Genomic DNA, 24,475 nt, shown 5'->3' with positions numbered 1-24,475 from the left:
AATGGCCTGTGTCCAAGAATTGTTATAATTATGCTGTGCAGGTAGTCAAAGTGCATGTTTCTTCCAGAAAGTGGAAGTTCATGTCACTGTGGCCACAAATAATTAGAAATTAGAAACAAAAACTTGCCTGCTACACTTATTCATTCTCAAAGTTGCAGGACTGCATTACTTCCCACCAAGCAGGTGAAATTACTCACAACCCCATGAACACTCTCTGCACGCACACACTTAGATGCTGTTAAGGTACAGACTGGTACCCCAAAACTGATGTACTTTAACCAAAGAAAAAGAAACCCTTCATCAACAGCCAGGAGTTAAAGGCTCCAGAGCCTCTTTCTGGCCCTTTCAATAAGCCTTAAAATCTAGCTGATAATAACAACAAATAGACACAAATTTTGCAATATGAACACCCAGTTGCTAGGTCACAGACCACTGGTTTCAGAAAGCCAATCAGAAAATCATCATATGGTACCAGGTCCACCAAATAGAAATATGAATGACCAAAAACTGGATGGCATAATACTTGTGCATTAAGTGTTTCAAGGGATTAATGATGATCTTGCAGATATTGAATCATCAAAATACTCAGTAGGAAAAAAAAATGTCTTCCTTGTGTCAGTATTTTGGTAAGAAAAAATAACAGAAAGCAGAAAATAAAGTGTTCTAAATGGTTAAAAAGAGCTTGGACATTGATGAAGATACGGTAGCACACGATGCTAAAAATCTCAAGGATTAGACCGTAATTGAATTTTAACATGGTTGACACCTCACCATAAATTTTCATTAGCTGATCTTCTTTAATTCCTAACAAGTATTATGTTAATTTACAGCCACTGTGTTAATAAACTTTAAGTTCTAATAAACACAAATCTGAAATGCTATAGACAAGTTTATGGCTGTTACAAACCAGAGCTTATTGCCTTTTCTTCATATTAGTATGTTGTCAAAGAATGTCTATGGCAAGGCAAAAGCAATTGCACTAGAAATGTTCAGTTATTAAACCAGGCAGAATGCAGCAATTACTTGTGACATCAATTAAAAATTAATCTGTGCTGCCCAACAATAAATGTGCATGGAGTATATCCTGCTATACGATGCAATATGAACAATTGGAAGACTTTGGCTTACAAAGCCATGCTGCAAGCTAAAGAGGAAACGTTACATTCTTTAGCTTTAAAACTTAGTCATGTACACTGCAACTATGAAAAATAAAGTTTTTGCAAGGTTGTTGCATGAAGTAAGTCACGTACTACTCACTTTGTCTCATCACATCCTATTGCTTGTTTGCCAGCAACCATCCATGACATAGTGCATTTTATATTTGCAGCTACACACAGTAGAGAAGTTGATACACACACCTCTCACCTCCTGTTTTGGAATTCAGGTTTTGGCCTGACAATGAAGTTTTACTCACAACACCTTGGTACTACTAAGAGGAAAAATCCCACTTGGTTTGTGATGTACCTTTGGTCCTCATACAGCAGAAGCATCATAACAAGCCTGGCAAGTTGGCACATTTAGCTTATCAGGCATTACTGATACAGTTGCCTTTACATTTCCAGCACTGAAATGGCTGATTTATCTTACTGTGAAACACCAGTTAAGCACCATCAGAGACAAAGCACATTGATGCTGTAAGAGAGTAAAAATGTTGCTGAAATATTAAGCAACATAATGCTGGAAGATTAGGACTAAGATTAAATAGTTTTGCAAAGTACAGGATACACACAAAGAATATAAATAATATGTTTACAAGCCCACTTGACCAATGTGCTAAAGAACCAAAGATAATGTCTGACTTTACTGCAAAACCAGACCAGAATCAGTCATATTCAGCACTTATTTAATCAACCAACAGCATGTCAATATAGTCAGCTGACAGCCCTGAGCATGAATTGCATTCATCTACACAAGTCAGAACAGCAATGGACAGCTATTCAGTCCATTATCTTTTTGAAAACTATGTTCAAAAGCCAATAAAAGAAGGTATAAATGAATTTATGCAACTGTAATATTATTAAAGGTAGCAAAGGACTCAAGTGACTGACAATGCATGGAGTAGAAGTACTAGTCTTGGCTTTAACTGTTTCCTTTCTCTTCTGCTGCAGTGTGAGGGAAGATGCCCTCGCTACCTTAATTTCAGTAGGTGTATTTACAGACAACAGTGAACCTGCAAGAATCACCAGTCAAAATTATTAGAAGCATGATAAGACTCAAAATTTCCAGCACCATTGTTGGCTTGTTGGCTTTGCATATTCTGTATGTCTCACATAGTTTTCTAGTTCCCCAAGCTGTAAAACAGAGATAATCTCTACATTCGTTGCAAAATACCCTTCAGTTAAAAAGCACTACAATGTACAAATTTGCCCAATGTAACCCAAAAGCAACAGTGAAGTCCAGTATGTTCCATCCACTAGTCCAGGCATAAAAAGACAGTAGAAGCTATTCAGGATGCAATATAAATATAAGTTAGGTTGGTGCCATTCTAATGAAGTCAGGATCAAGTTCACTCGCCCGTTAACTGAAGGGAGAAAAGCAATGTCACGTATAATGAAAATTAATTTTTTTTTCACTGCAATTTTAGAATCATACAGATACTTAATGTACATGATAAAATATTACGGCACCAGCATCTGAGGAATACTCAGGCTGGAAAGTTCATATATACCTGCATTCTTTTATTGCGAGGGAACTTTTCCCTTTTTTCGCTTCACAACGCAGAGAAAAAAACATTATGTAGTGAACATCATCTATCTCATTACTTGAATGCTCTCAGCAGATTAATGAAATAATAGTAACTTCTCATTTTTTCCTTTACACCTGAAGTTTAACTTATACTAATTTGCCAGCACTTAACACCAAAGCAAACAGCTTAATAGCACTGCTAGCACAACCCCCATTAAAGAGCCCACATTGGATTATTCCTTTATGTTTCAGTGAGTACACAAAAAAACCCCTACAATGTTGTAATGCAATTATGCATGCATGGACGACTTGCATGTTCCAAAACAAAATGAAAGATAGGATGTGACATAAGAGCACCATCTGTCACATACACTCAGCAACCTCAATAAACATTTTATGTAAAAAAATGACATAAAATTCTCTTTAATAACATTCTTTTAAAAATTCTATTTGTTCATGTCTCCATTGGGAAGCATGTTATGCAATCAGTTATAGATGGCATCAGACTGATCCCCTGAACCACATCTTATGATGGAAAATACTTGTATTTGTCACCAACTACAGTGGGTGGTCATTGAGGACTCATAACAGCAGAACTTAGGACTGGCAACAGATCCCTTTTTTAGTTTCCTGCATAATCTAAAGCAACCAACTTAACTTCATTGGGTTAACAAAATAATACAAAACTGCTTCTCTGGCAGTACCAGCAAAATGCCAAGTTACAGGCATCCCTGTTGTTAGAGAAAGCCATTCCTACTACAGTACCAGTTGTGAAAGAGATAATTACAAAGTCATAAATCCCTAAATTAACCAAATCACAATGTTTAGTGCTGGCAACACAAATCATGCAGTGGTAGAAAATGTTACGATATGTATACAAAGAAGAAACATGGTAATTTTCTAACCTCTTCTTCAAGACTGCTGCTACGGAACTCTCCAGCTATTCATCAGGAGCTTCATGACTAGATCAGCAGAGAATTATTTTAGTTTAGTTTGCAGTGATCACAGCAAAGAGAGTTTTGGGGGTGCCTTTTTAAAGAACTGTCAGATGTGCAGTGCAAGACTGGTGAAAGATGGCAATTTGGCAGTCCAGAAGACTGAAGTCTCTTTTCTTTTCCTTAAATAAAGTAGCAGGGCAAATTGCCAGTCCCAGAAAAGACCAGGCAAGTCATCTTAACCTGAAGCGCCCCCCTCTGCCAGCTCTAATGCTCAAAAGTTTATTTTCCACAGCCATTCCTGCACTTTGCTCTAACACTGAAACTGCAGAAAAGAAAGAAAAACAATGCAAAGCCTTCTCAGAAACTTACTAAATTTTTTTCTCACCATCAATGGAAGAAAAAGAGGGTCTACCTTTACTTCTTTTCTACAAAACATGGAAATAACTTTAAGTTCACACCAGAGGTCTCCTTTGGGGGAAAACAGAAACCAAATCCACACATCCATCAAGAGTTATTTCATTCAAAGGTACATCAAGTAAGCAAATGCTCTGACTTAATGCATATGCTAGAAGCACACATTGTAGAATGGCTGAACTCAAAAATGGATTCAATACAGCTGTAGATGACCACATGGATACCATGTTGGCATTCAGGACACAGCAGCTGGTATAAACTGGAGCCAATTGTTACTGACTGATAAATCAGAGTGTGGTTTGCTCAGCATGTAAAAAATGTGCAGAATATTAAACTTGGCCCAAGGTATCAGGTTAATTGGCTCAGTAAGAGAATCTTCAAAGCCATGATTTTAAAGATTGCAAATATGAATGGCTACAGGCCAGAGAACAAAAAAAAAAAAAAAAAAAAAAAAATCCAATCCATAACCTTTCAATCTTACTATTCAATGTCTTATGAGAAAACAAAACTTTTGTTATTCTGTTATTCTTATTTTATTATTCACAATTTTGTGTGAAATGTCCAATTCATAATAGGTTTTAAACCAAATAAAATGCATGTAATAGAAACCAATCTAAGAATAATGCAGAAGAGATAGAAGCCCACATGTTCCTCAATGTGAGCATGAGCAAAAAAAGGGCATTTTCAGCCACAGCACTGTCATTTTGCATTACATATTGCTTGGGCTGGTCAGACAGCAAAGGAATTTCACGCTGCAGCTGTTTGAAATCCAAGTCTGCCCTGGTAGTCAAGCCGCAGTTTCTGAACACCACCTTCATTTTCTCCATAAGCTTCTAAAAAACAAAATTTCAATTTCTTATTAAAATTATTATTTCCACAACTCACAGGTTCAAATCTAGCCAAGGTAAACTACAATGAGAAAGTGTTTACATCTTGTGGCAAGCTGATATTCTTGTGATTTGTTAGGCCCTGATCAAAACTGCAACAAACTGAAACCTGCATGAAAGAACATAAAAAGAAACCACAATAAGTATTATTTCCCTATTGCTAATCCCGGACAAAGAATGAAGATTAAACATTCTGTAGAATAAACATGAATCTTACACTTTTACCATCACAATCCCTTGAAGAAGTGGGAGACCTAGGGCAGGACTAAACACACACTTGCCTGTGAAAACAGGCAAGTCTGGACTTCTCTTTCTGTTGTGAGACTCAACAGAGAACCTCAGACTCCCCAGGTGCCAGATTAGTCCATTAACAGCATTAAATTATGCAAATGCACCCTTTATGTTTTGAAATTAAACAGAGGGAAACTCTGAAATACTAAAGAGTACCTATTTGTCACATATATCTGGAAAACTGTTCTCAAAGACTGAAAAGGAAAAATTTAAGGCATTGAATTAAAAGAAGAACTCAGAAGTTTTAGGACCTAACAGTCAACTGAAAGATGAAAATTAGCTAATTTAGACTGCACGAACGGGACTCCACAGAAGCCCATTCAGCCTGGACACTCTGGCTTCCACATGAGCACTAAGAGTTCCAGGGCTGCTTTTGTCTGGAACAGCTCCACACTGTGGATTCAAGCACACACAGATGAACAGGACAGGCAAAGCAGAAGCACAGCTGAAGTCAAAGACACATCTCATCATAGGCCTAGAGACCCAACATGTATAAGACCAGTCACTGAAATATAAAAACAACACTCTCTTATTCACTAATTGGGAGCAACAACTTTTACATTCCAAAAACAGTTATGCCTTTATTGCTCCTCTAGGCTCCAAATGTAATACTTGTGACTTTTACAGGCTATCACAATTTATCTACAAATACTAGAAGTCTGAATTATCTTCTCATGGATGAATGTTAATTTCTATTTATCTCCAAAAAGTGTATTAACATTTAAATGAACTGTTCTGCATATGCAAAAATGTACTGTAAAGTTACATGAAGTAATAGATATTAATAAAAGTCCTGCAACTCAGTATTATGAATTGTTCAAGGCAATAATGTGAAAGATGTTAGTAAAAACAGACATATCTAAAAGTGAAAAATACTGATTGCAGTAATCAGCATCAGAAGATAATGTAATAACAGTTCCTACTTACAGACACTGATAGCAACAGTAAGATCTCAGAATCATGATTACTCCCAAGAAAAATTATCTGTATTTCCAGTGTTCATATCATCTTTTTACAGGCAGATCCTCCAGAATCTGTGGGGGAAAGTGTGCCTTGTATTTAGCATACTCCAGGACTCCAAATTGAGCAGGTTTTTATGAAATTAACTAGAAATGTTGAATTTTTAAAAATCTGTGAAAATTTAACCCATTAACCCTGCAAACTTTCACTTTAAGTAACTCACAGGAAAACAAAATATCATTTCATATATCTGTAAAACATTTCTGGGCATCAGTCCTTGCTCCCAGATGACCCTGACTTCACACCAGTGAACAAAACTAATCCATGGACATTTGGATTTTCATGCCCTGATGTCTGGAATTTCATGTCCTGATGTCTTGAAAAGCTGTTTTGGTTTTGTTTGTCAAAACAACTGGCTCATTAATGAGAGCCTGAGATGCCACTGACCTTCTCTAATGGTGCCTAGAAGCACTGACCACATTGCTGCAGCATTGTAAGGGACTTGTTCTAACCTGACCTTTTTTCTAGTCCTGTACATGACATGTGTTCTTGGCATCTCTTGACAAAGTGTTTATCAAAATAAACTTGCACTGTCCAAGGCAACAGCATAGATGGCATTGTAGTACGGTCTGTGCTAATATAATCACTAGTGGAAATAGATTTTAGAAACATTTATTCATAGCAAAATCTTTCACTGCTCCAAGCTACCTGTATCTTCTCCTTTTTCAATACTAGGCATGACATGTAAAACACCAAAGACAAGATCCAGAAAGAGAAGAAAAGTACTTGTAAAAGCAGTCATTACAAGGTGAGGGGAAAAAAAACCCCACAAAACCCCATAAAAATGAAATTAAGTCAAAATCTACAGCAATAGGCATGGGGAATGTTGTAACATAGTGCAAATCTGAAAATCTGCATTACTACACACACAGTGCAATATACTTATTTTAGGTGTGCAATAAAAATCATCAAATGAACCATAGACTATATTTTCTTTCTGTTAGTCACTTCAGATACCCAGAACATAATTTTTTTCCTTGTAACATACTGACAGAACTGGAACTGCATCTATACATTCAATTTGCAGTTTAGAGAGTTTGAAAAATCCTCGCCTAGAATCAGGTGGAGACACAAACACAAAGGTAAGTCTTGGGAAGTGCTGTGAGCATGTGAAACAATAGTGGGGGGTTTAATATGTTTTACATTTGTTACTACTTTGTAATTTTGAAATCCAAACTTGTTTCCTTAATGATATTAAGTCATCACTTAAACCTGTTGGAAAGAAATAACTTCCAGTAGACTTCAAATATTCCAACTGTACCAGAGAGGTGACCTCACATGTTCTGTGTCCCATAAGGAAGCTCTGATGCTGGATGCACCAGCAGCAAGCCAAGGAGCCTTCCTCTCTCAGGATCTTACAGAAGCTTCACTGCAGCAATATGACACTGACAGACACATCCCTTTGCTCAGGTAGAATTGGTTGTGGAATATAAAGCAGTAGAAACTGAAACTCCCCTTTTATAATAGAACCATGAATGCTGAAGACTTGTAAGCTAAGCTTTATGTAATTAGGAAAGAGTTCCCATAATCAAAATAGCAAATAGAGATGTCAATATAGATGACAAAGATGTTCAAGTTACCACAGAGGGGGCACAGCCTCTCCTGCAACAGCAAATTTCAGACACACCTGTAAGGTTGCTGGGGTTCATCCCAACAATATACACAGATGTTACCATCTTCAGAAATGCTTTGGGACTACTCACTTGATCGCATCCAAGCCGTTGAGACATTCCATATCAGGTTACATCACTATCTCCTGCAAGCTTACTGTTTATGCCACACAGAGATACCGTATCTGCAAAGTTTACAAAGTTACTGAAAAATTCACAAATCAAGGTCTCCTGCAAGTTTAAGTCCTCGCCCCTACAGTTTGGTTGGTGCTCACAAAGAAACACTTTTTTCAGCAGAGAAAGCATGACTGAAAAGTGCCATTTACACATCTTACTCCGAAAGCTGTTGTCAGGATGAGGTTTAAAGATCAACCAAGAAAATTATTTCTCCACTGAAATATTCTAGCAGTCCCAAGACCAAATGAACAAATTAAAATCTACCAGTATAACTTACACTAAAAAGTAAGAAATATTTAACAGATATATTTTGGGGGGTGAGGGGTGTAATGAGTCAGCCATTTTCTTTAAATTAGGATCTCTTTAACCTTGGAACCTTAGCAATTTTGGCACAGGGATTTTTCATTCAAATATGCAGTATAAAAAGGCAAGATATGAAAGCCATTTCATTATTTTCTTCCCCAAAAAGCAAACATGGTACTGATGAAACGTCCAGCAGTACTGAAGAATAGTCCTGCATCAGTCTAGAGAGAAAGCAATTATGTACAGAATGCAATAATCCAACAGAAACCTTTGGTTTCAGTATTAGTAACAAATTCAGCAGAATTTAAAGGATTGCAAAGGCACGCTCCTTCTGATTCTTTGCCTAGATTTACTGCCATTTTTGCTGTAATTGATCTTTTAGCACAATTCTGTTCAGCTTCAGAGCTGCCTTCAGAGTTCCATAGACAGCAGGGTAACTAACAATTGCATGAATTTTCCTTTTTCTTACTCCCTGGGAAGCCTTTGGGCAGCAAGTCAGAAACATTCTGAAGTATTCATAAAGGAGAATAATTTTAAGGCAGGGAGACATGAAACCCTGGAAAGAACTATAATAGGATATTTCTCTATATAATACTGTGTCTAGCAGAAAGAGCTCTATCACAACAGGAACAGGAATGAAATTAGGCAAAGTCAAAGAAACCAGTCTTTAAAAATCCTGCTATGACCCATGGAAAATCTTGCAAAAACACTGGGGATGGCCAAAGGACACACAGCACCATGGCAGAACAGCACCACAGACCTAAAAAAGTTACTCCATCTGAGGACTGAGTACACAGGAGGAATCCTGTTTCATGTTTTACTCTACTTTTGACAAGTTCTTCCATCTTGTAATTACATTTCTGTTTTTTCACAATAATACAGCCCACATTATTTCTACAGGACCTACCTTACCTCCAAAAATACCTTTTATCAAAATCAGAATCTTATGTATCAGTTGAATCTCCTCACCTACTACACCAGTTAATCTGATATACTTATTATTAAAAAGCAGTGGTGATTTTTTTTCTCCACTAGGTCACCACCTCTAAGTATCTATTATTTAATCACACAGTATTTTCCCCAGGCCTTCCACAGAGTTAAAATTGTGCCAGAGAATACTAAACTGCCTGATCTTCCCTGATTCTGGAAGAAAAGTAACAAGCCTCAAATAATTACATAAACAAAAGTACTGTAAGCTAAAACTATATCCTACCTTTAATATCTAAGCAAGGTGTAATTAAACTGAAAAATACTGTCAGAGCACTCATACATGAAAAATCCAAAACCAAAATAAATTTGGTCTAAGCATGAAAGCAGCACCATTCTGGACAGCCTCTCAGGTACACATGCATGCAAGCAGGATACCTGACAAGCTGTAACACTGTGCATGATCACTTCAAGAAAGGTGTTATTGGCAGAGTTTGTGTGCAACAGCAGGGAATAGAGCTGCTGATGCAAACAATTTCATGTAGTTGTGGTATTATCACACTGTTTTGTTAGTCTGTTTGGTTTAACTGTTTCCATTTCTTACAAATGCCTTCATCACTATTTCAAGAAAAGATATTTCATTAATAACATCATTGAATGTCCTTACTCTGGAACATTGGTAATATCCCTTTAAAATAATGGCCTTTAACTTTTTTTAACAAGTGTCAATGTCCTTCTTTGGTCCACTCCACTTTTCCAAGGCATGCTGCTGAATATTTGAGGATGACGACACTGATTTCCCTAGTAGCTTTATAAAAGTGTTGGAATTATCCTTTGCTTTATTCTTTATCCACCTTGAAATTTGTTTATTTTTTTGCAAACCAACTGCATAGATGGATAAGGAGTCATGAATTGCACAAACAGAAACCACACTGGCCTTGGTGCTGCTTTTGTCTTCCTTCCCGAGTTTTTATCTGTAAGTGCATCTGAGATTTTTCATTTTCCCCCTATTGAACACAGTTACTTAGGACAGAGAAGCACAACCTAAGGTTGCACTATCTACAGAGGTAATATGTATGAGAGTCTTTAATTTTGTTTTAATCCTTCGACATTATTGAGCTCTCCTAATCTCAACTATAAAAAGTTATGCCTCAACACTTTGAGCACAGCTGCTAGCTATAACTTCAACTCACTTCACTCAAAATCTTTCCACTTATTTAGATATACAAATTATCAGCCCAACAGTGCCAATGAAAAGCTAAAGAAAGACAAGAAACACAAGTGGTGTTTCACAGGAGGAAAAAAAAAAAAATCAAACCACCAGCAAAATCCATTTTCCTCGGCTCCCAGTGAGGCATATCTTTAGGAGTATGTTTTAGAACCGCACCCCTGAGCTCCGGGCAGCGCACGCTCCCGCCGCCCCCGCCGAGGAGGGGACAGCGGAGCTCCGCCCGCCCGGCCCCCGGCACCGCCACGGCCTCGCCCCGCCGCTCACCAGCAGCGGCACCCCGAAGGTCATCGTGCGGCCCCTCCACAGCCGCCGCAGCTTCTCCATGCCCGCTCCCGCCCCACGGGCCCGGCGCCGCCTCCCGCCTCCGGCCCGGCCCCGGCGCTTCCGGCGGGACGCGGCTCCGCGCCGCAGCGGCCCCTCCGCCACGGCGGCGCCGCGCCCTGGCACGCCGGTTCCGCTGCGGCCCGGGCACGGCTGGGCATCGGCCGCGGCACAGCCCCTTCCCTGCACGCATCTCCCCGACACTCGCATCCCCCTCAAACCCCGTCACGCCTTCCTTCATAGCTCCTTGAGCAGGCCTAGTCAGGAGCTGCATCTTTTCATTCTGTAGCCCGCTTTCCTAAGGAAAGAAAATTGCCGACCGCGATCATCTGTTTTTCTGCATTGTTATCCCTTGTCCCAGCAAAAATGAACAAACAAAAAAAAACCTTTTCAAAACACAGTTGGCTACGACAATGCTAGTGAACAGCCTTACACTGATATTTAGAGCCAATAGTCCTTCATAGGTGCTAGGAATTAAATGTGCCTGCCATCCAGCGCAGCACGCAGTGTGGGAGCGCTGACCTGCTACAGACAGGAGCGCCCATTCCCCGGCACAGGCGGCAATGTCTTTACATGCTATTGCAGCCAGAGGGTCTGCCCTGTTCTGGGAGCCTGTGGCAATTGCCAAGCGGAGCTAGGAGCCTGTCAGGTCCTCTTTTACATACTTCCGAATCACTACACAGCCTTTTCATACACAGCAATGGCATGCAAGGCAGAGATGAAGTAGAACAAGGCACCTGCTGCCTCAACTCAAAGAGTTAGTTAAAAATATTTGAAAATAGAACATTGATGATCCCTTCCTTTGGTTTTCTCCATTAATCAAGGAAGTGGTGGGGGTACTTAATAAAGTTTTCTGACCATGTTAATTAGAGAGCACATATATACAAACTAAAAAAATAATAAAATCAAACACATATAGTAAGATAAGCTAATATTATTGCAATCCAATATCCACTGACTTGTTCTGAGAGCCCTACCAGTCTAGAGAGAAAGAAACAAAACTGAATAATAATGAAAAAAAAAATAGCAGGAAATGGCTATTCTTGAGTACGTCAGTAGCACAAAGGCAACATGGGTCTGAATTCCAGAGATGCAAACTCACAGGTGGGAATAGTGAGAGCAAGAGCACAGGTCTGTCAGTGTCCATCCCCATGCTGTGCTGAGCTTGGGATGAACTCATCACAGAGCACAGGCTCAATGCTGAGAAACTGGCACACCCAGGGCCTCTGAAAGCACAAGTGTCCCTCCTACAGAATTTGAGAAAAATAGGCCTCAAATCACAGATTGGTGAAGAGGAAGGCAACTGACCAGAAAGAAAACAGAAAGAATGTCATGAAATTAAGGAAGTTACTACTATAGATAAAAACATGCTGAGAAAAGAGGTTATTAGTTGCTTCTCTCCTTTTATGCCTTCCTTAGCAACAGTTTGTTTTGCACCTTTAATATTCCAGTGTTAGGCTAACCTTACCTCCAGTCTTAGTGTCCCACCTGAATACTATTAGGTCACTGCTAGAGATGTAACCCACAGCTGCTGAGGCCCATTTGCAGAATTGGTGGCCTTTCATCCCAGCTTTTCAATGGACACCAAAATTCCTGGCTGAAAGAAGAAGGGTTAAATTTGTTCGTCTGCTATAGGGTGCTCTGTTAAGGTTCATATGGTGTTCTTTTGTTTTCATTGGTAACTGCTGTTGGTATTTAAAATTTTCCACATGGTGTTATGCAGAGAAGAAAAGAGAAAGTAAATGTGTAACTAAATACAAATATGATATAATTATGTAATAAAAACAATTTTGTAATAATTGGAAGGATAATAAAAATGCCTGAGACAAACACACTGTAACAGAGCTGAACAGTAAATTAGGATGTTAAAATGCCTTAATGTTTAATCATCTAAAATGCTGTTAAATTACAGAGGTAAAGCCATCATCAATATATATTTTATTTCCACAGTGTCATTTTGTTCTTTTCATTATTGGTTGATCAGTCACCTTGAACAGAGAGGGGTAGGGAGAAACAGTTTTGAAGATTGGAGTATATTCTGGGTTTGATTTACAGAAGAGGTTTGATGCCTCCTTGATGTGACCCATACTGTCATAAACAGACAAACATAAAAGCAGGTAAACAAACATCTGGGGGTTTTATGACATTCACAGCTTGCCCCAAATGTTGTTCCAAATATTTCAAGCACATATTTCTATTCCCAAGTAGGCTAAATGTGGTTTTCTTGTCCAGGTTTTCATCCAGTTAAGCGTTTTTTACTTTGTGAAGTACTGTGAGAGGGTTTTCTGCGTGAAATGTGCCTCTGGAGCCCATCTCCTAGATGTATACATGATGCTTCATCTGAAGGTGCAGAGCAGAAACACAAGGGTGATGGCTGGCTGGCTTTTGTCACAGCAAAGGGTATGAGGTGCTTCTGATTGTAGTTGCCCTGGCCTGGACAAATGGTCTGGGAAAGCCTCTTCTCACTTTCCCCCTGAGAAGGACCTTTAAAATTCATTGCACATAATGTGCTGCTGGCTGTTGGCAGAAACCCTGGAAACTTCAGACAAATGAAGCTTGCAATGCTGCAATGGTTTAAGCTGCAATGACCATGACTGCAGGGAATACAGAGTGAAACAATGCATTGTGCAATATGGTTTCTGGGCAGCGGCATGGAGACCGTGATGGAAATTGTATTAAACATCCCTGGACAAGCCATACTAATCAAGATTGGTGTTGGACTGGTTACCAGGAGCTGCAGAATGGCTCACAATGCAACATTGGCTGTAGGTAGCCAAGGTTAATAAGGAACATGACTTTAGTTCAGTACAGAACTTGCAGCAGTTTGTACAGAGGATGAAAATGAGAGTCATGTTGTAAAGGTTTTGTTGGCTGAACACACATCACCTCAGGAGGCAATGGAGCAAGGCCATCCTGTGAGTTACATTTCCATCCAGTAGGTCTCTCCAGAGCCTTCTGCTTCACTAAAGGCATGCACATATAACAAACCATTACACATTGTCTGTGCAGACATGCTGTACATCATAGCTGAGACTTTCAGCCCTGAAAGCACACACTCCCGTATACCTGAGCTAAAGAAACAGCTGGTTGGACTTTGCATCCATTTGTGACCAAAAAAATGAAACAACCAACATCTTAAGGGCTTGTAGTAACCTCTGGGTCCAGGGTGGAAGTCCTGACTTAGTAGTAGCTGTTGAGAACACCATTTCTAAAATGGCAACTCCCTCTCAGCACACTGCCTGTTCCTTTGTCATCCTCCTTTGTGTAGCCAAGAGAAGTTGCAAGGGAGGGAGGGGACCTGGATTTCCCCTTTCATTCTTTCCTACACCTTCTGACTAGAATTCCTAGTGAGGTAATTGAGTGGAAGAGTTAGTGTACTTGTCCCTTCCTCATTCTGTGCTTTCTCATCAGCTGTCAGAATTAACAAACAAACATCCAAGGACCTGATTCTTGTCAGGAGCCAACTTGGAGAGGCCAGTGAGCCAGCTGTACCCATCTTTGATTCCACTGAAATAGTGCACACAGAGGAAGGCACCATGGTTGTCCATGCATTGGAAGGGTCATTTGTGCTTTCCAGATGTGGCCCAAAGTTTCTCCAAAAAGGGAGGAGAAAAGAACAGGTTGACATTCTTTGTGTTCACCATTCTATTTTTACCTTCTTGGGTTGGCTTGAAAATAGGCCAGGGAAGGATGACTCTGAAGCCATGTTTTATGTCTGTGAGTGCAGGAGAAAAATCTGAAGGAAATACTGACCTTCCAAACAGATTCACTCTCCTCTTCCTTGTGCTCAGGAAGACCATTTCCCCAAATATAGCCAGCAAATGTCAACTAGGAGAGAGATTCCAAGGGAATCTGGGGATCTGGGGGGGTGGGGGGGGGGAGGGGGAAAGGAAATCAGGAACACTGCCTAGGATTAGGAAAACTGAGAAGGTCCCGTGCCAAAAAGCACCAATGTGGTCAAGTCATCTCTGCATCTACTTAGTAGCTGCCTCTAATCACCACAGCCCCATGCTCTTTATGACCCCAAAGAAAAGCCACAGTAACACATTCATTTTCTAGGTTCTTTGTTATTATTTTCAAGAGCAGGACAATCATTTAAGCTCTTAAATTTGAGTACTGAAAACAGGTGGTTGTAGAACAGGAGCACCTTTCATTTGTCCTTCACATGAGTTAGAAATCTGATAATTACAAAAGGGATGGATCTGAGTGGAGTTTGTTGCTGGTCTAAGAAATGAGAAGGCTGAGTTCTGGCTCTGGTTCCTTCACTGGGTTTGGCCAGGTGATTTGTCACTGGGGACAGGAAAACCCAGCCAAAACAGAGAGGAGACTGCTGGGCTTAAATGGGAGAGGAAAAGATAAAAAGATAAAACAGTTCCAGAGTAGGAACATCACAGTATGTGCACTCTGCCCATACACATGCTTTCATGCCTGAGAGAGTCAGCAGTTCTCTGTAGATCAAGGATCATGGAGGCCCCTGGAGGAGAATACAGTTTAGTCACCACAATCCTCAGTTCTGTGTTGGGGTTCACAGTCATTTTGCCGAGCAACTGTAGTGGCAGTCCTTGGAAAAAGGACTAAAGTGGAAAGGTCTTGTCCCCTGTGTTGTCTGTTGAAGAGAGAAACCAGTGTGTGTGAAAGGGTGTGAGAAATAAATAGAACAAGAGAGCAGGGATGTTACTTGAGGGCAAACTGGGCAGTTTAGACCCGTGTATGTCTACAGGTTCGTGATGTGCCTGAGGCAGAGGGGGCTGCAGAGGTGGAGGGGGACTCCTCATCCGTTGTGTCCCCTTGTTCCTCCTTGTGGAGGCCAAGGCTGATGTGGCTCTGCAGGGCTGCTGGGGTCAGCCATTCCTTAGGGAGGCAGCTCTGGAGGAAGGGGATGCATGAGCTGAAGTAGGCCAAGCGGTTCACCCAGCGAGGGATCTCTTTCCCACATAATATCTGTGGAGTAAACCAAAGAGGAGCATGGTCAATAGTATCAAAACAAGTGTAGAGGCAATGTCATCCCCATCCACACCACCAACCACCTCAACAGGGCGAATTCCCTGTTGCTCAGAACAGACAGGAGCATCTCCTGCAGTCAGAAACAGCAGCAACTGCCAACATCCACACAACTGCCTGACATGCACAGGGACCCCTGCCAGCTGTAGGTCTTGTCAGCATCATAACAGAGACCAGGAAAAACAGTTCATGGCCCTCAATGGCTTTGATGACTCTGTTCTCTAGGCAGTCCATGGATAAAAGAACAGGCCTGCTAGGTCTTCTCAACCAAGGCAATAACATTCCTTTAGCAAGTAGCTCCAAAAGTCTGGGAAAAATATTTAAGCTGTTGCTGGTGAGACCTTAAGGAACCCAGAATCTGAGTATGACTAGGTAGATGGGGATGCCTGGGAAGCTGTTCTTGTACTTCCCTTTTCTTCCTTGGGCTAACATAGTGGTTCAGTCCAATTACAGTATCTGGGAGTTTTTGTCCTATTCTACCATTCCACCCTCTAATTTCTCTTCATATGGTATTTCCTAATATGAGGGGAAAAGCAACAAAAAAAAAAACCCCAGCCTAGGTTATAAGTATCTCTGTTCCATCATAGATGCTCCTGGCACTGATTTGGATTACACTCTGCTAGCACAGATACTGGTTTCAAAGGTCATATCAAATTCAGCACAATGAAACAACTTGCTTCATACTGCAGAGCCATTCTTCTGTAGCATTTAGCCACACAGACATAGAGGTGCCAGATTTTAATAGCTGTATCTGGCTTAGACCACATAAAATATTTTTCCCTTTACATTTTACTGTATCCCTTACCAGGCACAGAAGAGACACAGGGAGCTGTTCAGCAGGCATGCCTCAAGAGCCTATCTTTAATAAATTTACTGCCTGTGTGTAGGGCCCTACACTAATATACTAGAGCCTAAAGTCTGTAGCAGGTTCAGAAGTCATAATACCTGAATTCTCCTTCCCTCCCTGTATTTTTTCCCATGGAACAAGAGCGACAAAGAGGAAACCCTACCTCACAGACCTTGTCCCACAATTTACATGAATTAGTGGTTCCAGGATTGTTCATACTGTACCTTTTGCCAATACTAAATTCCTCTGCTCTTCCTCCCACCCTCTTTCTGATTAAAACCACACTTAATTTAATACTAAGTACTGCAAAAACTCAAAGGGTGTTTGTCTGGAGTCCGCTAAGAAGATGATTTGGTGAGAAGTCTCTTATTGGTCACTTATGTAGAGCTTAGATATTTCAAGATGTTTTCAGGGAGAATGGAACAATTTCTAGAGGATGGGCTGTGCTGTGCTACAGCTGTTATGGCTGACGAGCAGCTGGTCCTTCCTGCATATGGCCTGGGCAGAACGCTCCAAGCTCCACTCCAACAGTCACCTTGAGCATAAGGGAATTAGCTGGCTCCAAAAATGTGGTGTTTCAAATGAGGTGTGGAGAAGGCAGCAAACCTGTGACTGTGCTAATTTGACTACAGAACTCCCTTTACTTTGACACGCATTGTTTAAAAATCAATGTGTGAAATCGGAGACATTATCATTAGGTATCAGAGAATGAGCAGAGCCATTTAGCTGCTAAAATTACTTGCAAGCATCGACTGTTCTTTACCTAATACACTCCAAGGACTTCTATTTCAGTTCTTACCAATGCTGCATTCCACTTAACCTTAGACACAGCTAAATGAATCTGTATTTTTTAAATTTTTAATCTGGGGACACTTACTTAATTAACAATTTTTTATCTCCATCTAGATTCCCTGATTTTCATTGCTAGAGATAGCTGCCTGAACCTTTAAGTGGAATACCTCTCCACATACGCTTGAGACTCATTCATAAAAAATTTGTTGATCCATTTGATTTTCTCACCAGACATAGACAATTTTCACAAGAATACTGTTGAAGTTTAAGACTCTATTTGATGTGTTCTACTCAAACATTTTTACCTACACTGCAGTATTTGACCTTAGACAATCACAAGTTGCACTACAATTTCCCTCAGATTATGTAGCATTCCTCATTCTTCCTCTTCAGGAACATAGGCAACATATTGCTATAGAAAATTACTCAGTTTAGGCTCCTTGTGATGTATGCATGCATATGAGTTTAGTTCTCAAGCAGTTTAAAGTTTTAATTAAGACTTCCTCACAGATATTAATAGATAGAATAACTAAACCAAGGTATGATTCTTTGGAAAATTATCTGAAACAACAGAACAGCATAAGGTAAGATGGCCTGAAATGGAAATACTGTTTTTAAGAAATAGGTTCATTTTCTAAGCACATCCCCTAGCAACTGAAATAGCACTTCATGATTTAGAAGCAATGCTGAGATGTTTGCCTTTTTTTTATAGGAGCTTCTTCGCTCGGAATGAATCAATAAGGCAAGGAAAAGCCAAAAAAAGAATGAAGCAACAAAGGGCAGTCTGTGGAGCTCAAGGATAATGATGAAGTCAAAGTGGTTTCCCTTACCTCAGTCTTGCTTGTCATGTCACCTCTTCTCAGTGTAGCCTCATTTCTATTCCATGGCAGAACACAATATTCAATAGGAACAAAAGGGCAATGGCAGGGAATGCTACCAACACTACAATCTGCTTCTGTGTTTTTCACTCCTTGACATAAAGCATATTGTGCTGAAGCATCCAGCAGTACTTAGCTAATGGAAAAATATCAAATGAACCTGGCTGCCATGGGATTAAGCCAATTGAGTTTAAATAAAACAGCACAAGCAAGATGAAGTGGGTGTTTTCCAGCTGCATATGAAGTCACAGAAAAATCTACCTACTGCAGCTCTTCTGAGAAATTCTACATGGAAAACCTCTCACTGGAATGATAAAATCACCGAATGCTGTTACCACCCATTTTTTCCATCAGCAGAACCCTTTTTTCAGATGTTTTTAGAGTTGAAAATTTCACATGGGGTTTTTTTGTCAAAGAAGTGGGGTTTTCTCTGTTGAAGGGGATGAATTTCTCTGTGCTATGTCACGTACTAACTCTGACAGGAGATGTAAATAAATAATAAACTGTTCCAGGTCAGAAATTGCAGCAAGCACAAGTTCTGATTGCCTGAGACCAGTTGTCCCTTCAGGCACTTGGGCAAAGACTGCATGTACTTGCAGCTTCCACTGAGGAGCACCTGCTGACAGAAAGCCAAGTCTCCCATAGCTGCAGCTTCTTCTGGGGACTCTGTGTAAGAACTGTGAGTGACCCAGCTGGCACCTGCAGAGTCAAGTGGAAACAGCCATTCAGCCACCCATGGCAGAAGCCAAATGGGCAGAAGAAATGAGACCTGACAGTTTGGGTGCTTTTTTCTAGGCAACTGTCAAATCCACACCAGGATTTCAACTCATTAAGAAACAACTAATTTGGGATATGGAAATATCCTCCAACCATCTTAAGCTGTATCATTTTGCACTGAACAGACACCGGTTAAAATGTACAAACTGCCCTGCACCCTCTCCCCTCCCCTAAGTGTCCTAGGAGTTACCTGCTCCTGCTGGCAAGGTTTTAACCCTTCCCTGTGAAGCTCTGTGGTGGGCAGGGGAACAGCCTAGCAGCTGGGCAACATGGGCTGAAATGCCATCCAGCAATGGAAGATGCTGAATCTCCTACCTTCTGGAAGACAATGTTATCAATGCTCGGCATTTTGAGAGGGCTTTGGTTCTGTGGACACATGCTAGACATTATCTGAGATAGTCTAACAGGCTGAGCTCCTTTCAAAATATAGAGAAGAGCTGATCAGTTGTAGATCCTAAGAAAAAGCTCTCAAATCTAATAGGTTCTGTGCTGTGCTGGATGCAGCTTGGGGCAATTCAAGCCATGCATAGAAGCATAACTCAAGGCACTAAGGATAGTTTTTTGTAAGTGAGTCCTCGCAGGGGCACCATGTAGTGCTCCAATCCATGAAAATCAAGATGAGCAGAGGCAACATAACATTCCTCAAACAATACAAGCTAACTACTTCAATTCTTGTCTTCAAACTGAGGCTTGGAAAGTTCAGTGCTGAATGTCTGTTGAACCACCCACTGCCTCTTCCACTTAGCAGCCTTGCTAAAGATGAGGTGGTGTCCACATGGGACATGTATTCATTTGAGCTACTGTAAAGAATTTCCCTTGGTGTCTCTTAAAGAATCCAGAGGGGTTTTATTGGCATCTGAGGAGTCTAACACACCTCAGAGCAATTTAAGAGCAAAGGCTTTAGAACTCCAGGGGAATCATTACAGTATTTGCATAAAATGGCTCCTACAAGGCCTACACAATACAGCATAGGTTATCCTCATCAGAATTTCAGAATAAGGCTGTTAAATACAAACGAGCATATCTGCCCAGGCAAGGCCTGCAGGCTATGCTAGAGCAGCCAAAACACATATGTACAAAGAGAAAATGGCAATTCAATCCATGTACTTCTTTGACACATTCAGAATAAACCAGTATCCTAATGCACAGGGAGATCTTTTTTGCCACCTCACAAAAACTAACCTGGCAGCATAACTGCCCAGTGCTGGCACAGCTAAGGGAGTTTGAGTGCATCAACAAGGAACATACCTACAGCTCTGCACCTCAGTCAGCTGCTCTACATAGTGTGTACACAGAAAATAAAATTTCTGAGAGAGAACAGACATAACCACCTTCACAACACACCTGAGGGTACAGACTCACCTTGGTGGAATTGGCATGCTAGGATCAATTGCTTGAAACAGATTTATAGTATACTTACTGTGTAAAAATTACAATTTCTACTCTGGGGAATTTAAATAGCCTGTGGGAATCAACAGAATAGATTAAGTGCCACTGGGCTGTAGAGCTGCCTGCAGCACATGTTCAGCAGAGCTAGGAATGGCCTGTGACTTAGAGGAAAGACTATAGCTGAGAAAATGTAGATGAGGATAAATGAGCTCAGTAATGAAGCTGTGTTCTGGGAGGTAGAAACCAAGTCAGGATGGTAGCAGCCAAGTCAATGGAATTTTAAATTATTTTAAGCAACTGCCTGAAATGCCCCCATTCTCCTATGCGATCCTTTTTTGTTCTGCAACTCCTACAGGTCTTCTCCAGGACCGTGGGTGTTGTAAAGTAGAGGTAGCACCTGCACCATCTATCTGAGACTAGCCAGGAATGAGGAAAAAAGGAAAGCATTGAAAGGAGGAACTAATACCCATGGTCTTGCTCCCCTTGTGAAGCTAGTTGGAAGCATGTCACCTCAGTGGACATGTGGAGGAAGGGCAGAGTTGCCTTTCTGCAGCAGTCTGCATGCACAGATGATGGGGTAGGTAGCTCTGGGTCAAATGAGACAGCTGGCTCATAGCACCTCCTCACTCATTGCACTGTTTCAGCTTCACTGGCCAGGACACCAGTGGAGAGACACAGTGGCTGCAGTTGTGACATCCTGTTGAACCACATTCAGAGCTGAATTCTGAGTGGCATCACTGATTAGTCGTGCCAACACTGGAGCATGGCAGTGCCCTTTTGAACGTGAAGGGTTTTATAAGGAGCACTCATAAGTACAGCCAATAGCTGCAGGGTGATAGGGTAGGTAGCAAGTGAACTCATAACAGATGACCATTTGGAGAAAACTGAGTACAATTGAGTCTGGGCTTGTTAATGGCATTTAAAATAAAGAATCTCCCATCAAATGAATGAACAACTGCAATTCATTCCTATGATCATGATGGCATGAAGAGTAATTGCCTTCTCCAAGCAGATGCTGTTTCAAGACCACTGGCTGAGAACAGCTGTTGCTTTAATAAGGTCATCCTTTCAAGTGTTGTGGACATGCTGAGCTTGACCAGGCCAACTCATATGCATAGAGGGACAGACATTAAGAGAGTCTATTTTTCCTGCATAGCTAACCAGAAAAATCTTGTGTTTCAGTCTCAAGCTTTGTTTTGTAACATTAGTAAGAAGCAGGTTGCTGCAGATGGAGCTGCAAGGAGGAGGGAGAATACAGGAACTTGGAGAAACGGAGAATGATCTTCTGTATGACAGTGTTGGCAGAACTCCTAAGCAAAAGGTTCCAGTCTCAAAAGCCTTCCAACATATTCAAACAGTTTATTACACTCCTCACATTTCTAATTTATCATCAGGCAGTGGTCAAAAGGACAGGGGTATTTTTTTACCATCTTCATTCATGGAAAGGATGCACTGTTCAGAGGCATTTGCACACACACAGACTCAAAGGCTCCATGAAGGTGTGACTAGGAATGAACACCCCAGACAGTGTGAACTAACTTAGCCCCAAGGTATTATGCTCATTTATAACAGATAAGGAAATAGAGGTTTCAGTTTGGTAAGACAGATGCAGGAAGTAGATAAAACAAAATAGGTGAATAAACCCACCACATTTACACCAGCCTCAGAAAGCTCAAGTTATTTTTCTTTTGTTAAATTTCCTCTTAAAATATCCTCACTTTTATGGATCACATTATAGGGAAAACCTAAAATAGCTGCAGAGGTATAAACTATGACAAAATCAGACTTTTTTCCAAAAATTGAAATGATGTGCTAAAATCTTGCCATTTAGGGGGGTTGATTTCAGTTTCAAATTACCTGCCAACTCGTATTATTCTCTTGCACAAATAGATAAATGGGGAAAGAAGATGGACTGAGAACTGAAAAGTGCATGTAAAAAGTTATCCCAGTAGTAATTTTTGTTGGACTATTCAGGATAGCAAGGCTAGAGAGGTTAACAGTGAGGAGGGGAAATATTTTTATAGAAGCCTTCATTCTAAGGAATTCCCAAAGACTTCATAAATTTGAACTTATACACAATCCACACCTAGAAATGTTGTTTTACTGCTGCAGAAACACCACATCAGGAATACAATACAGCAATTTATTAACTGTATGCAGTCAAAACTGTGCATGCATACAGGCAGAAGCAAGATGAAAAATCACATCCATCTGAAACCATGAGTATAAATTTATGGGTGCAGGGCATCTTTATAAATAAGCTTCTTTTAAACATATGTGGCAGCTAAAAACCAGAAAACAAACACAGCCTGTTCTCCATGGAGCTAACAATATTCAAAGGCTGCTGCAACGAAGCAAGTCTTTCCATCAGCTTCACTGAGGACTGGCTCAGGCACTAGGAAATAAAGCTTTCCTAATGTTCTTTCATACCCTGTAGCTGTTTATTTGTTTGTTTCTTCATTTTTTTTCTGTCTTTTATGTCTGTTTGGAGCATTGTCTCCCCTGCCATTAACAGAATTGCACATAGGTTTTCACTCAACAAAACGCCTACCTCCTCTGCAACAGAGGCAAATGAAAAGCAATTGTTGACTAAGGAAGACATCAGCATTATTTGTCTACTTAGGATTTACTAAAGATTGGTTTATAAAAGCTTTTGCTGCTTTTGACTGTGACTCAAATGCCACCAGAACCTTCTTTCTCTGCCACCTGAATCCTTTCTCTGTGATAGCTTTCAGGCTAAGGAGAGCTTCCTAGATTTTAATAACTTTATTATAAGAAGTCACATGTGCCTGGGGATGGACCTGAAAACTTTAGTCTTGAATTATTCACTGATGATTAAAAAACTGCTGTCATTTGATCCTTGATTCAGCAAACGTGCCTTATTTCAGAGAATTTGCTGAAAGTCAAGCTTCTCTGAAGAAAGCAGGATTCTGATGTAGGTTTGTTATATGCTGTCAGTTTTGCTGTGACTGAAAAAGGACAGGTGAATATTCAGAGAGAAAATAATATGTACTGACTACCATCTCCTGTCACTTCAGCACAGCTCCACACTCTCCACAAGTAAAGCACAATCCCTCTGTTCTACCAAAACTCCAGCCACACTGACAAAGGACAGCTGGGACAGCCACACCATCAGGGAAGTATACACCAGACATAGCTGTACAGCCAACCACAGAGATATCTTCTGCTGCACTGCAGTTATGAGAGATGCATATTTCCTGCGATCAACTGACATGCAATGACAATGTCTCCCTCTGTTATTATCAATAGGACAGACCTCTACCATACAAAGGAAGAGGTAAAGAAGCCCTAGCACCCATCCTAGACCCAGAGATCCACCTGCAAGCAAACTTGATTGCACCAGGACATCCCCTGCCTCTCAGGGAGATTCAGGTGTGTGGCTTTACCAAGCACTTCCATCCAGCATTCAGCAGGTTTAATAATATCCCTCTGGTGTCGACATCAATCAGGGTATGCCAGATGCCTGCTGCCGTCCTCAGTAACCACCAGGATCTGCTGTGCAGACTCCATCTGTTAATCTTCAGGGTATTTCCTGTTGGAGACCATCCTTTTAGGCTGATTTGAGAGAGCCCTGGTGACTTCAGGAGACTGGAAGCTATTGACATCCCAGGCTGAGCACTGTAGTGCTGCAGCTCTAGGACTCTAGCTACAAAATATTTGATTGCGAGAGGATTTATAATTCCTGCCTTCTAGGATCCAGCCTCATCTAGGATGCTAAAGAATTTTTCAAGGCTGATCTCAGCCACCTCAAATGCTTAGAATACTCTCTCTTTCTCTCCTTTCTCAACAAAGAATAGACCCAGCTCACTTCGTTAACCTCCAGATGTATTTTCTAAGGCCGCTTCAACACAAGGACAAGATCACCAGCTCTCAAAAATACTTTTCTCTTTCTAGAAACTTCTGAAAATTCTACAACTTCAAAATGAGCTTCTAAAACAACAAGGACAAAAATCCCAATTTCGATCT

General features: G+C 40.7%; 2 protein-coding genes across 3 annotated transcripts in view; both read right to left on the bottom strand.

Annotated features, from left to right (window-relative positions):
- COX16 (cytochrome c oxidase assembly factor COX16) overlaps nucleotides 1–10,907 on the bottom strand; it is a 48,549-nt gene extending 37,642 nt beyond the window's left edge. Inside the window, exon 1 of one of the 2 annotated variants that reach the window (XM_072930075.1) lies at nucleotides 10,748–10,907. In XM_072930075.1, coding sequence (XP_072786176.1) covers nucleotides 10,748–10,807 — 60 coding nt within the window. In that variant the 5' untranslated portion in view covers nucleotides 10,808–10,907. The remainder of the gene's footprint in view (nucleotides 1–10,747) is intronic. The other variant, XM_012574275.5, reaches the window with a different exon arrangement.
- A 1,754-nt stretch (nucleotides 10,908–12,661) lies between these two features.
- LOC100221884 (deubiquitinase DESI2) overlaps nucleotides 12,662–24,475 on the bottom strand; it is a 54,535-nt gene continuing 42,721 nt past the window's right edge. The window contains exon 5 of the mRNA XM_002200458.7: nucleotides 12,662–15,745. Within this exon, the coding sequence (XP_002200494.1) occupies nucleotides 15,503–15,745 (243 nt within the window). The 3' untranslated portion in view covers nucleotides 12,662–15,502. The remainder of the gene's footprint in view (nucleotides 15,746–24,475) is intronic.

This window comes from Taeniopygia guttata, chromosome 5 (assembly GCF_048771995.1).
Source record: "Taeniopygia guttata chromosome 5, bTaeGut7.mat, whole genome shotgun sequence".
NCBI classification, from domain to species: domain Eukaryota; kingdom Metazoa; phylum Chordata; class Aves; order Passeriformes; family Estrildidae; genus Taeniopygia; species Taeniopygia guttata.
This window is presented reverse-complemented; position numbering and strand designations above follow the sequence as displayed.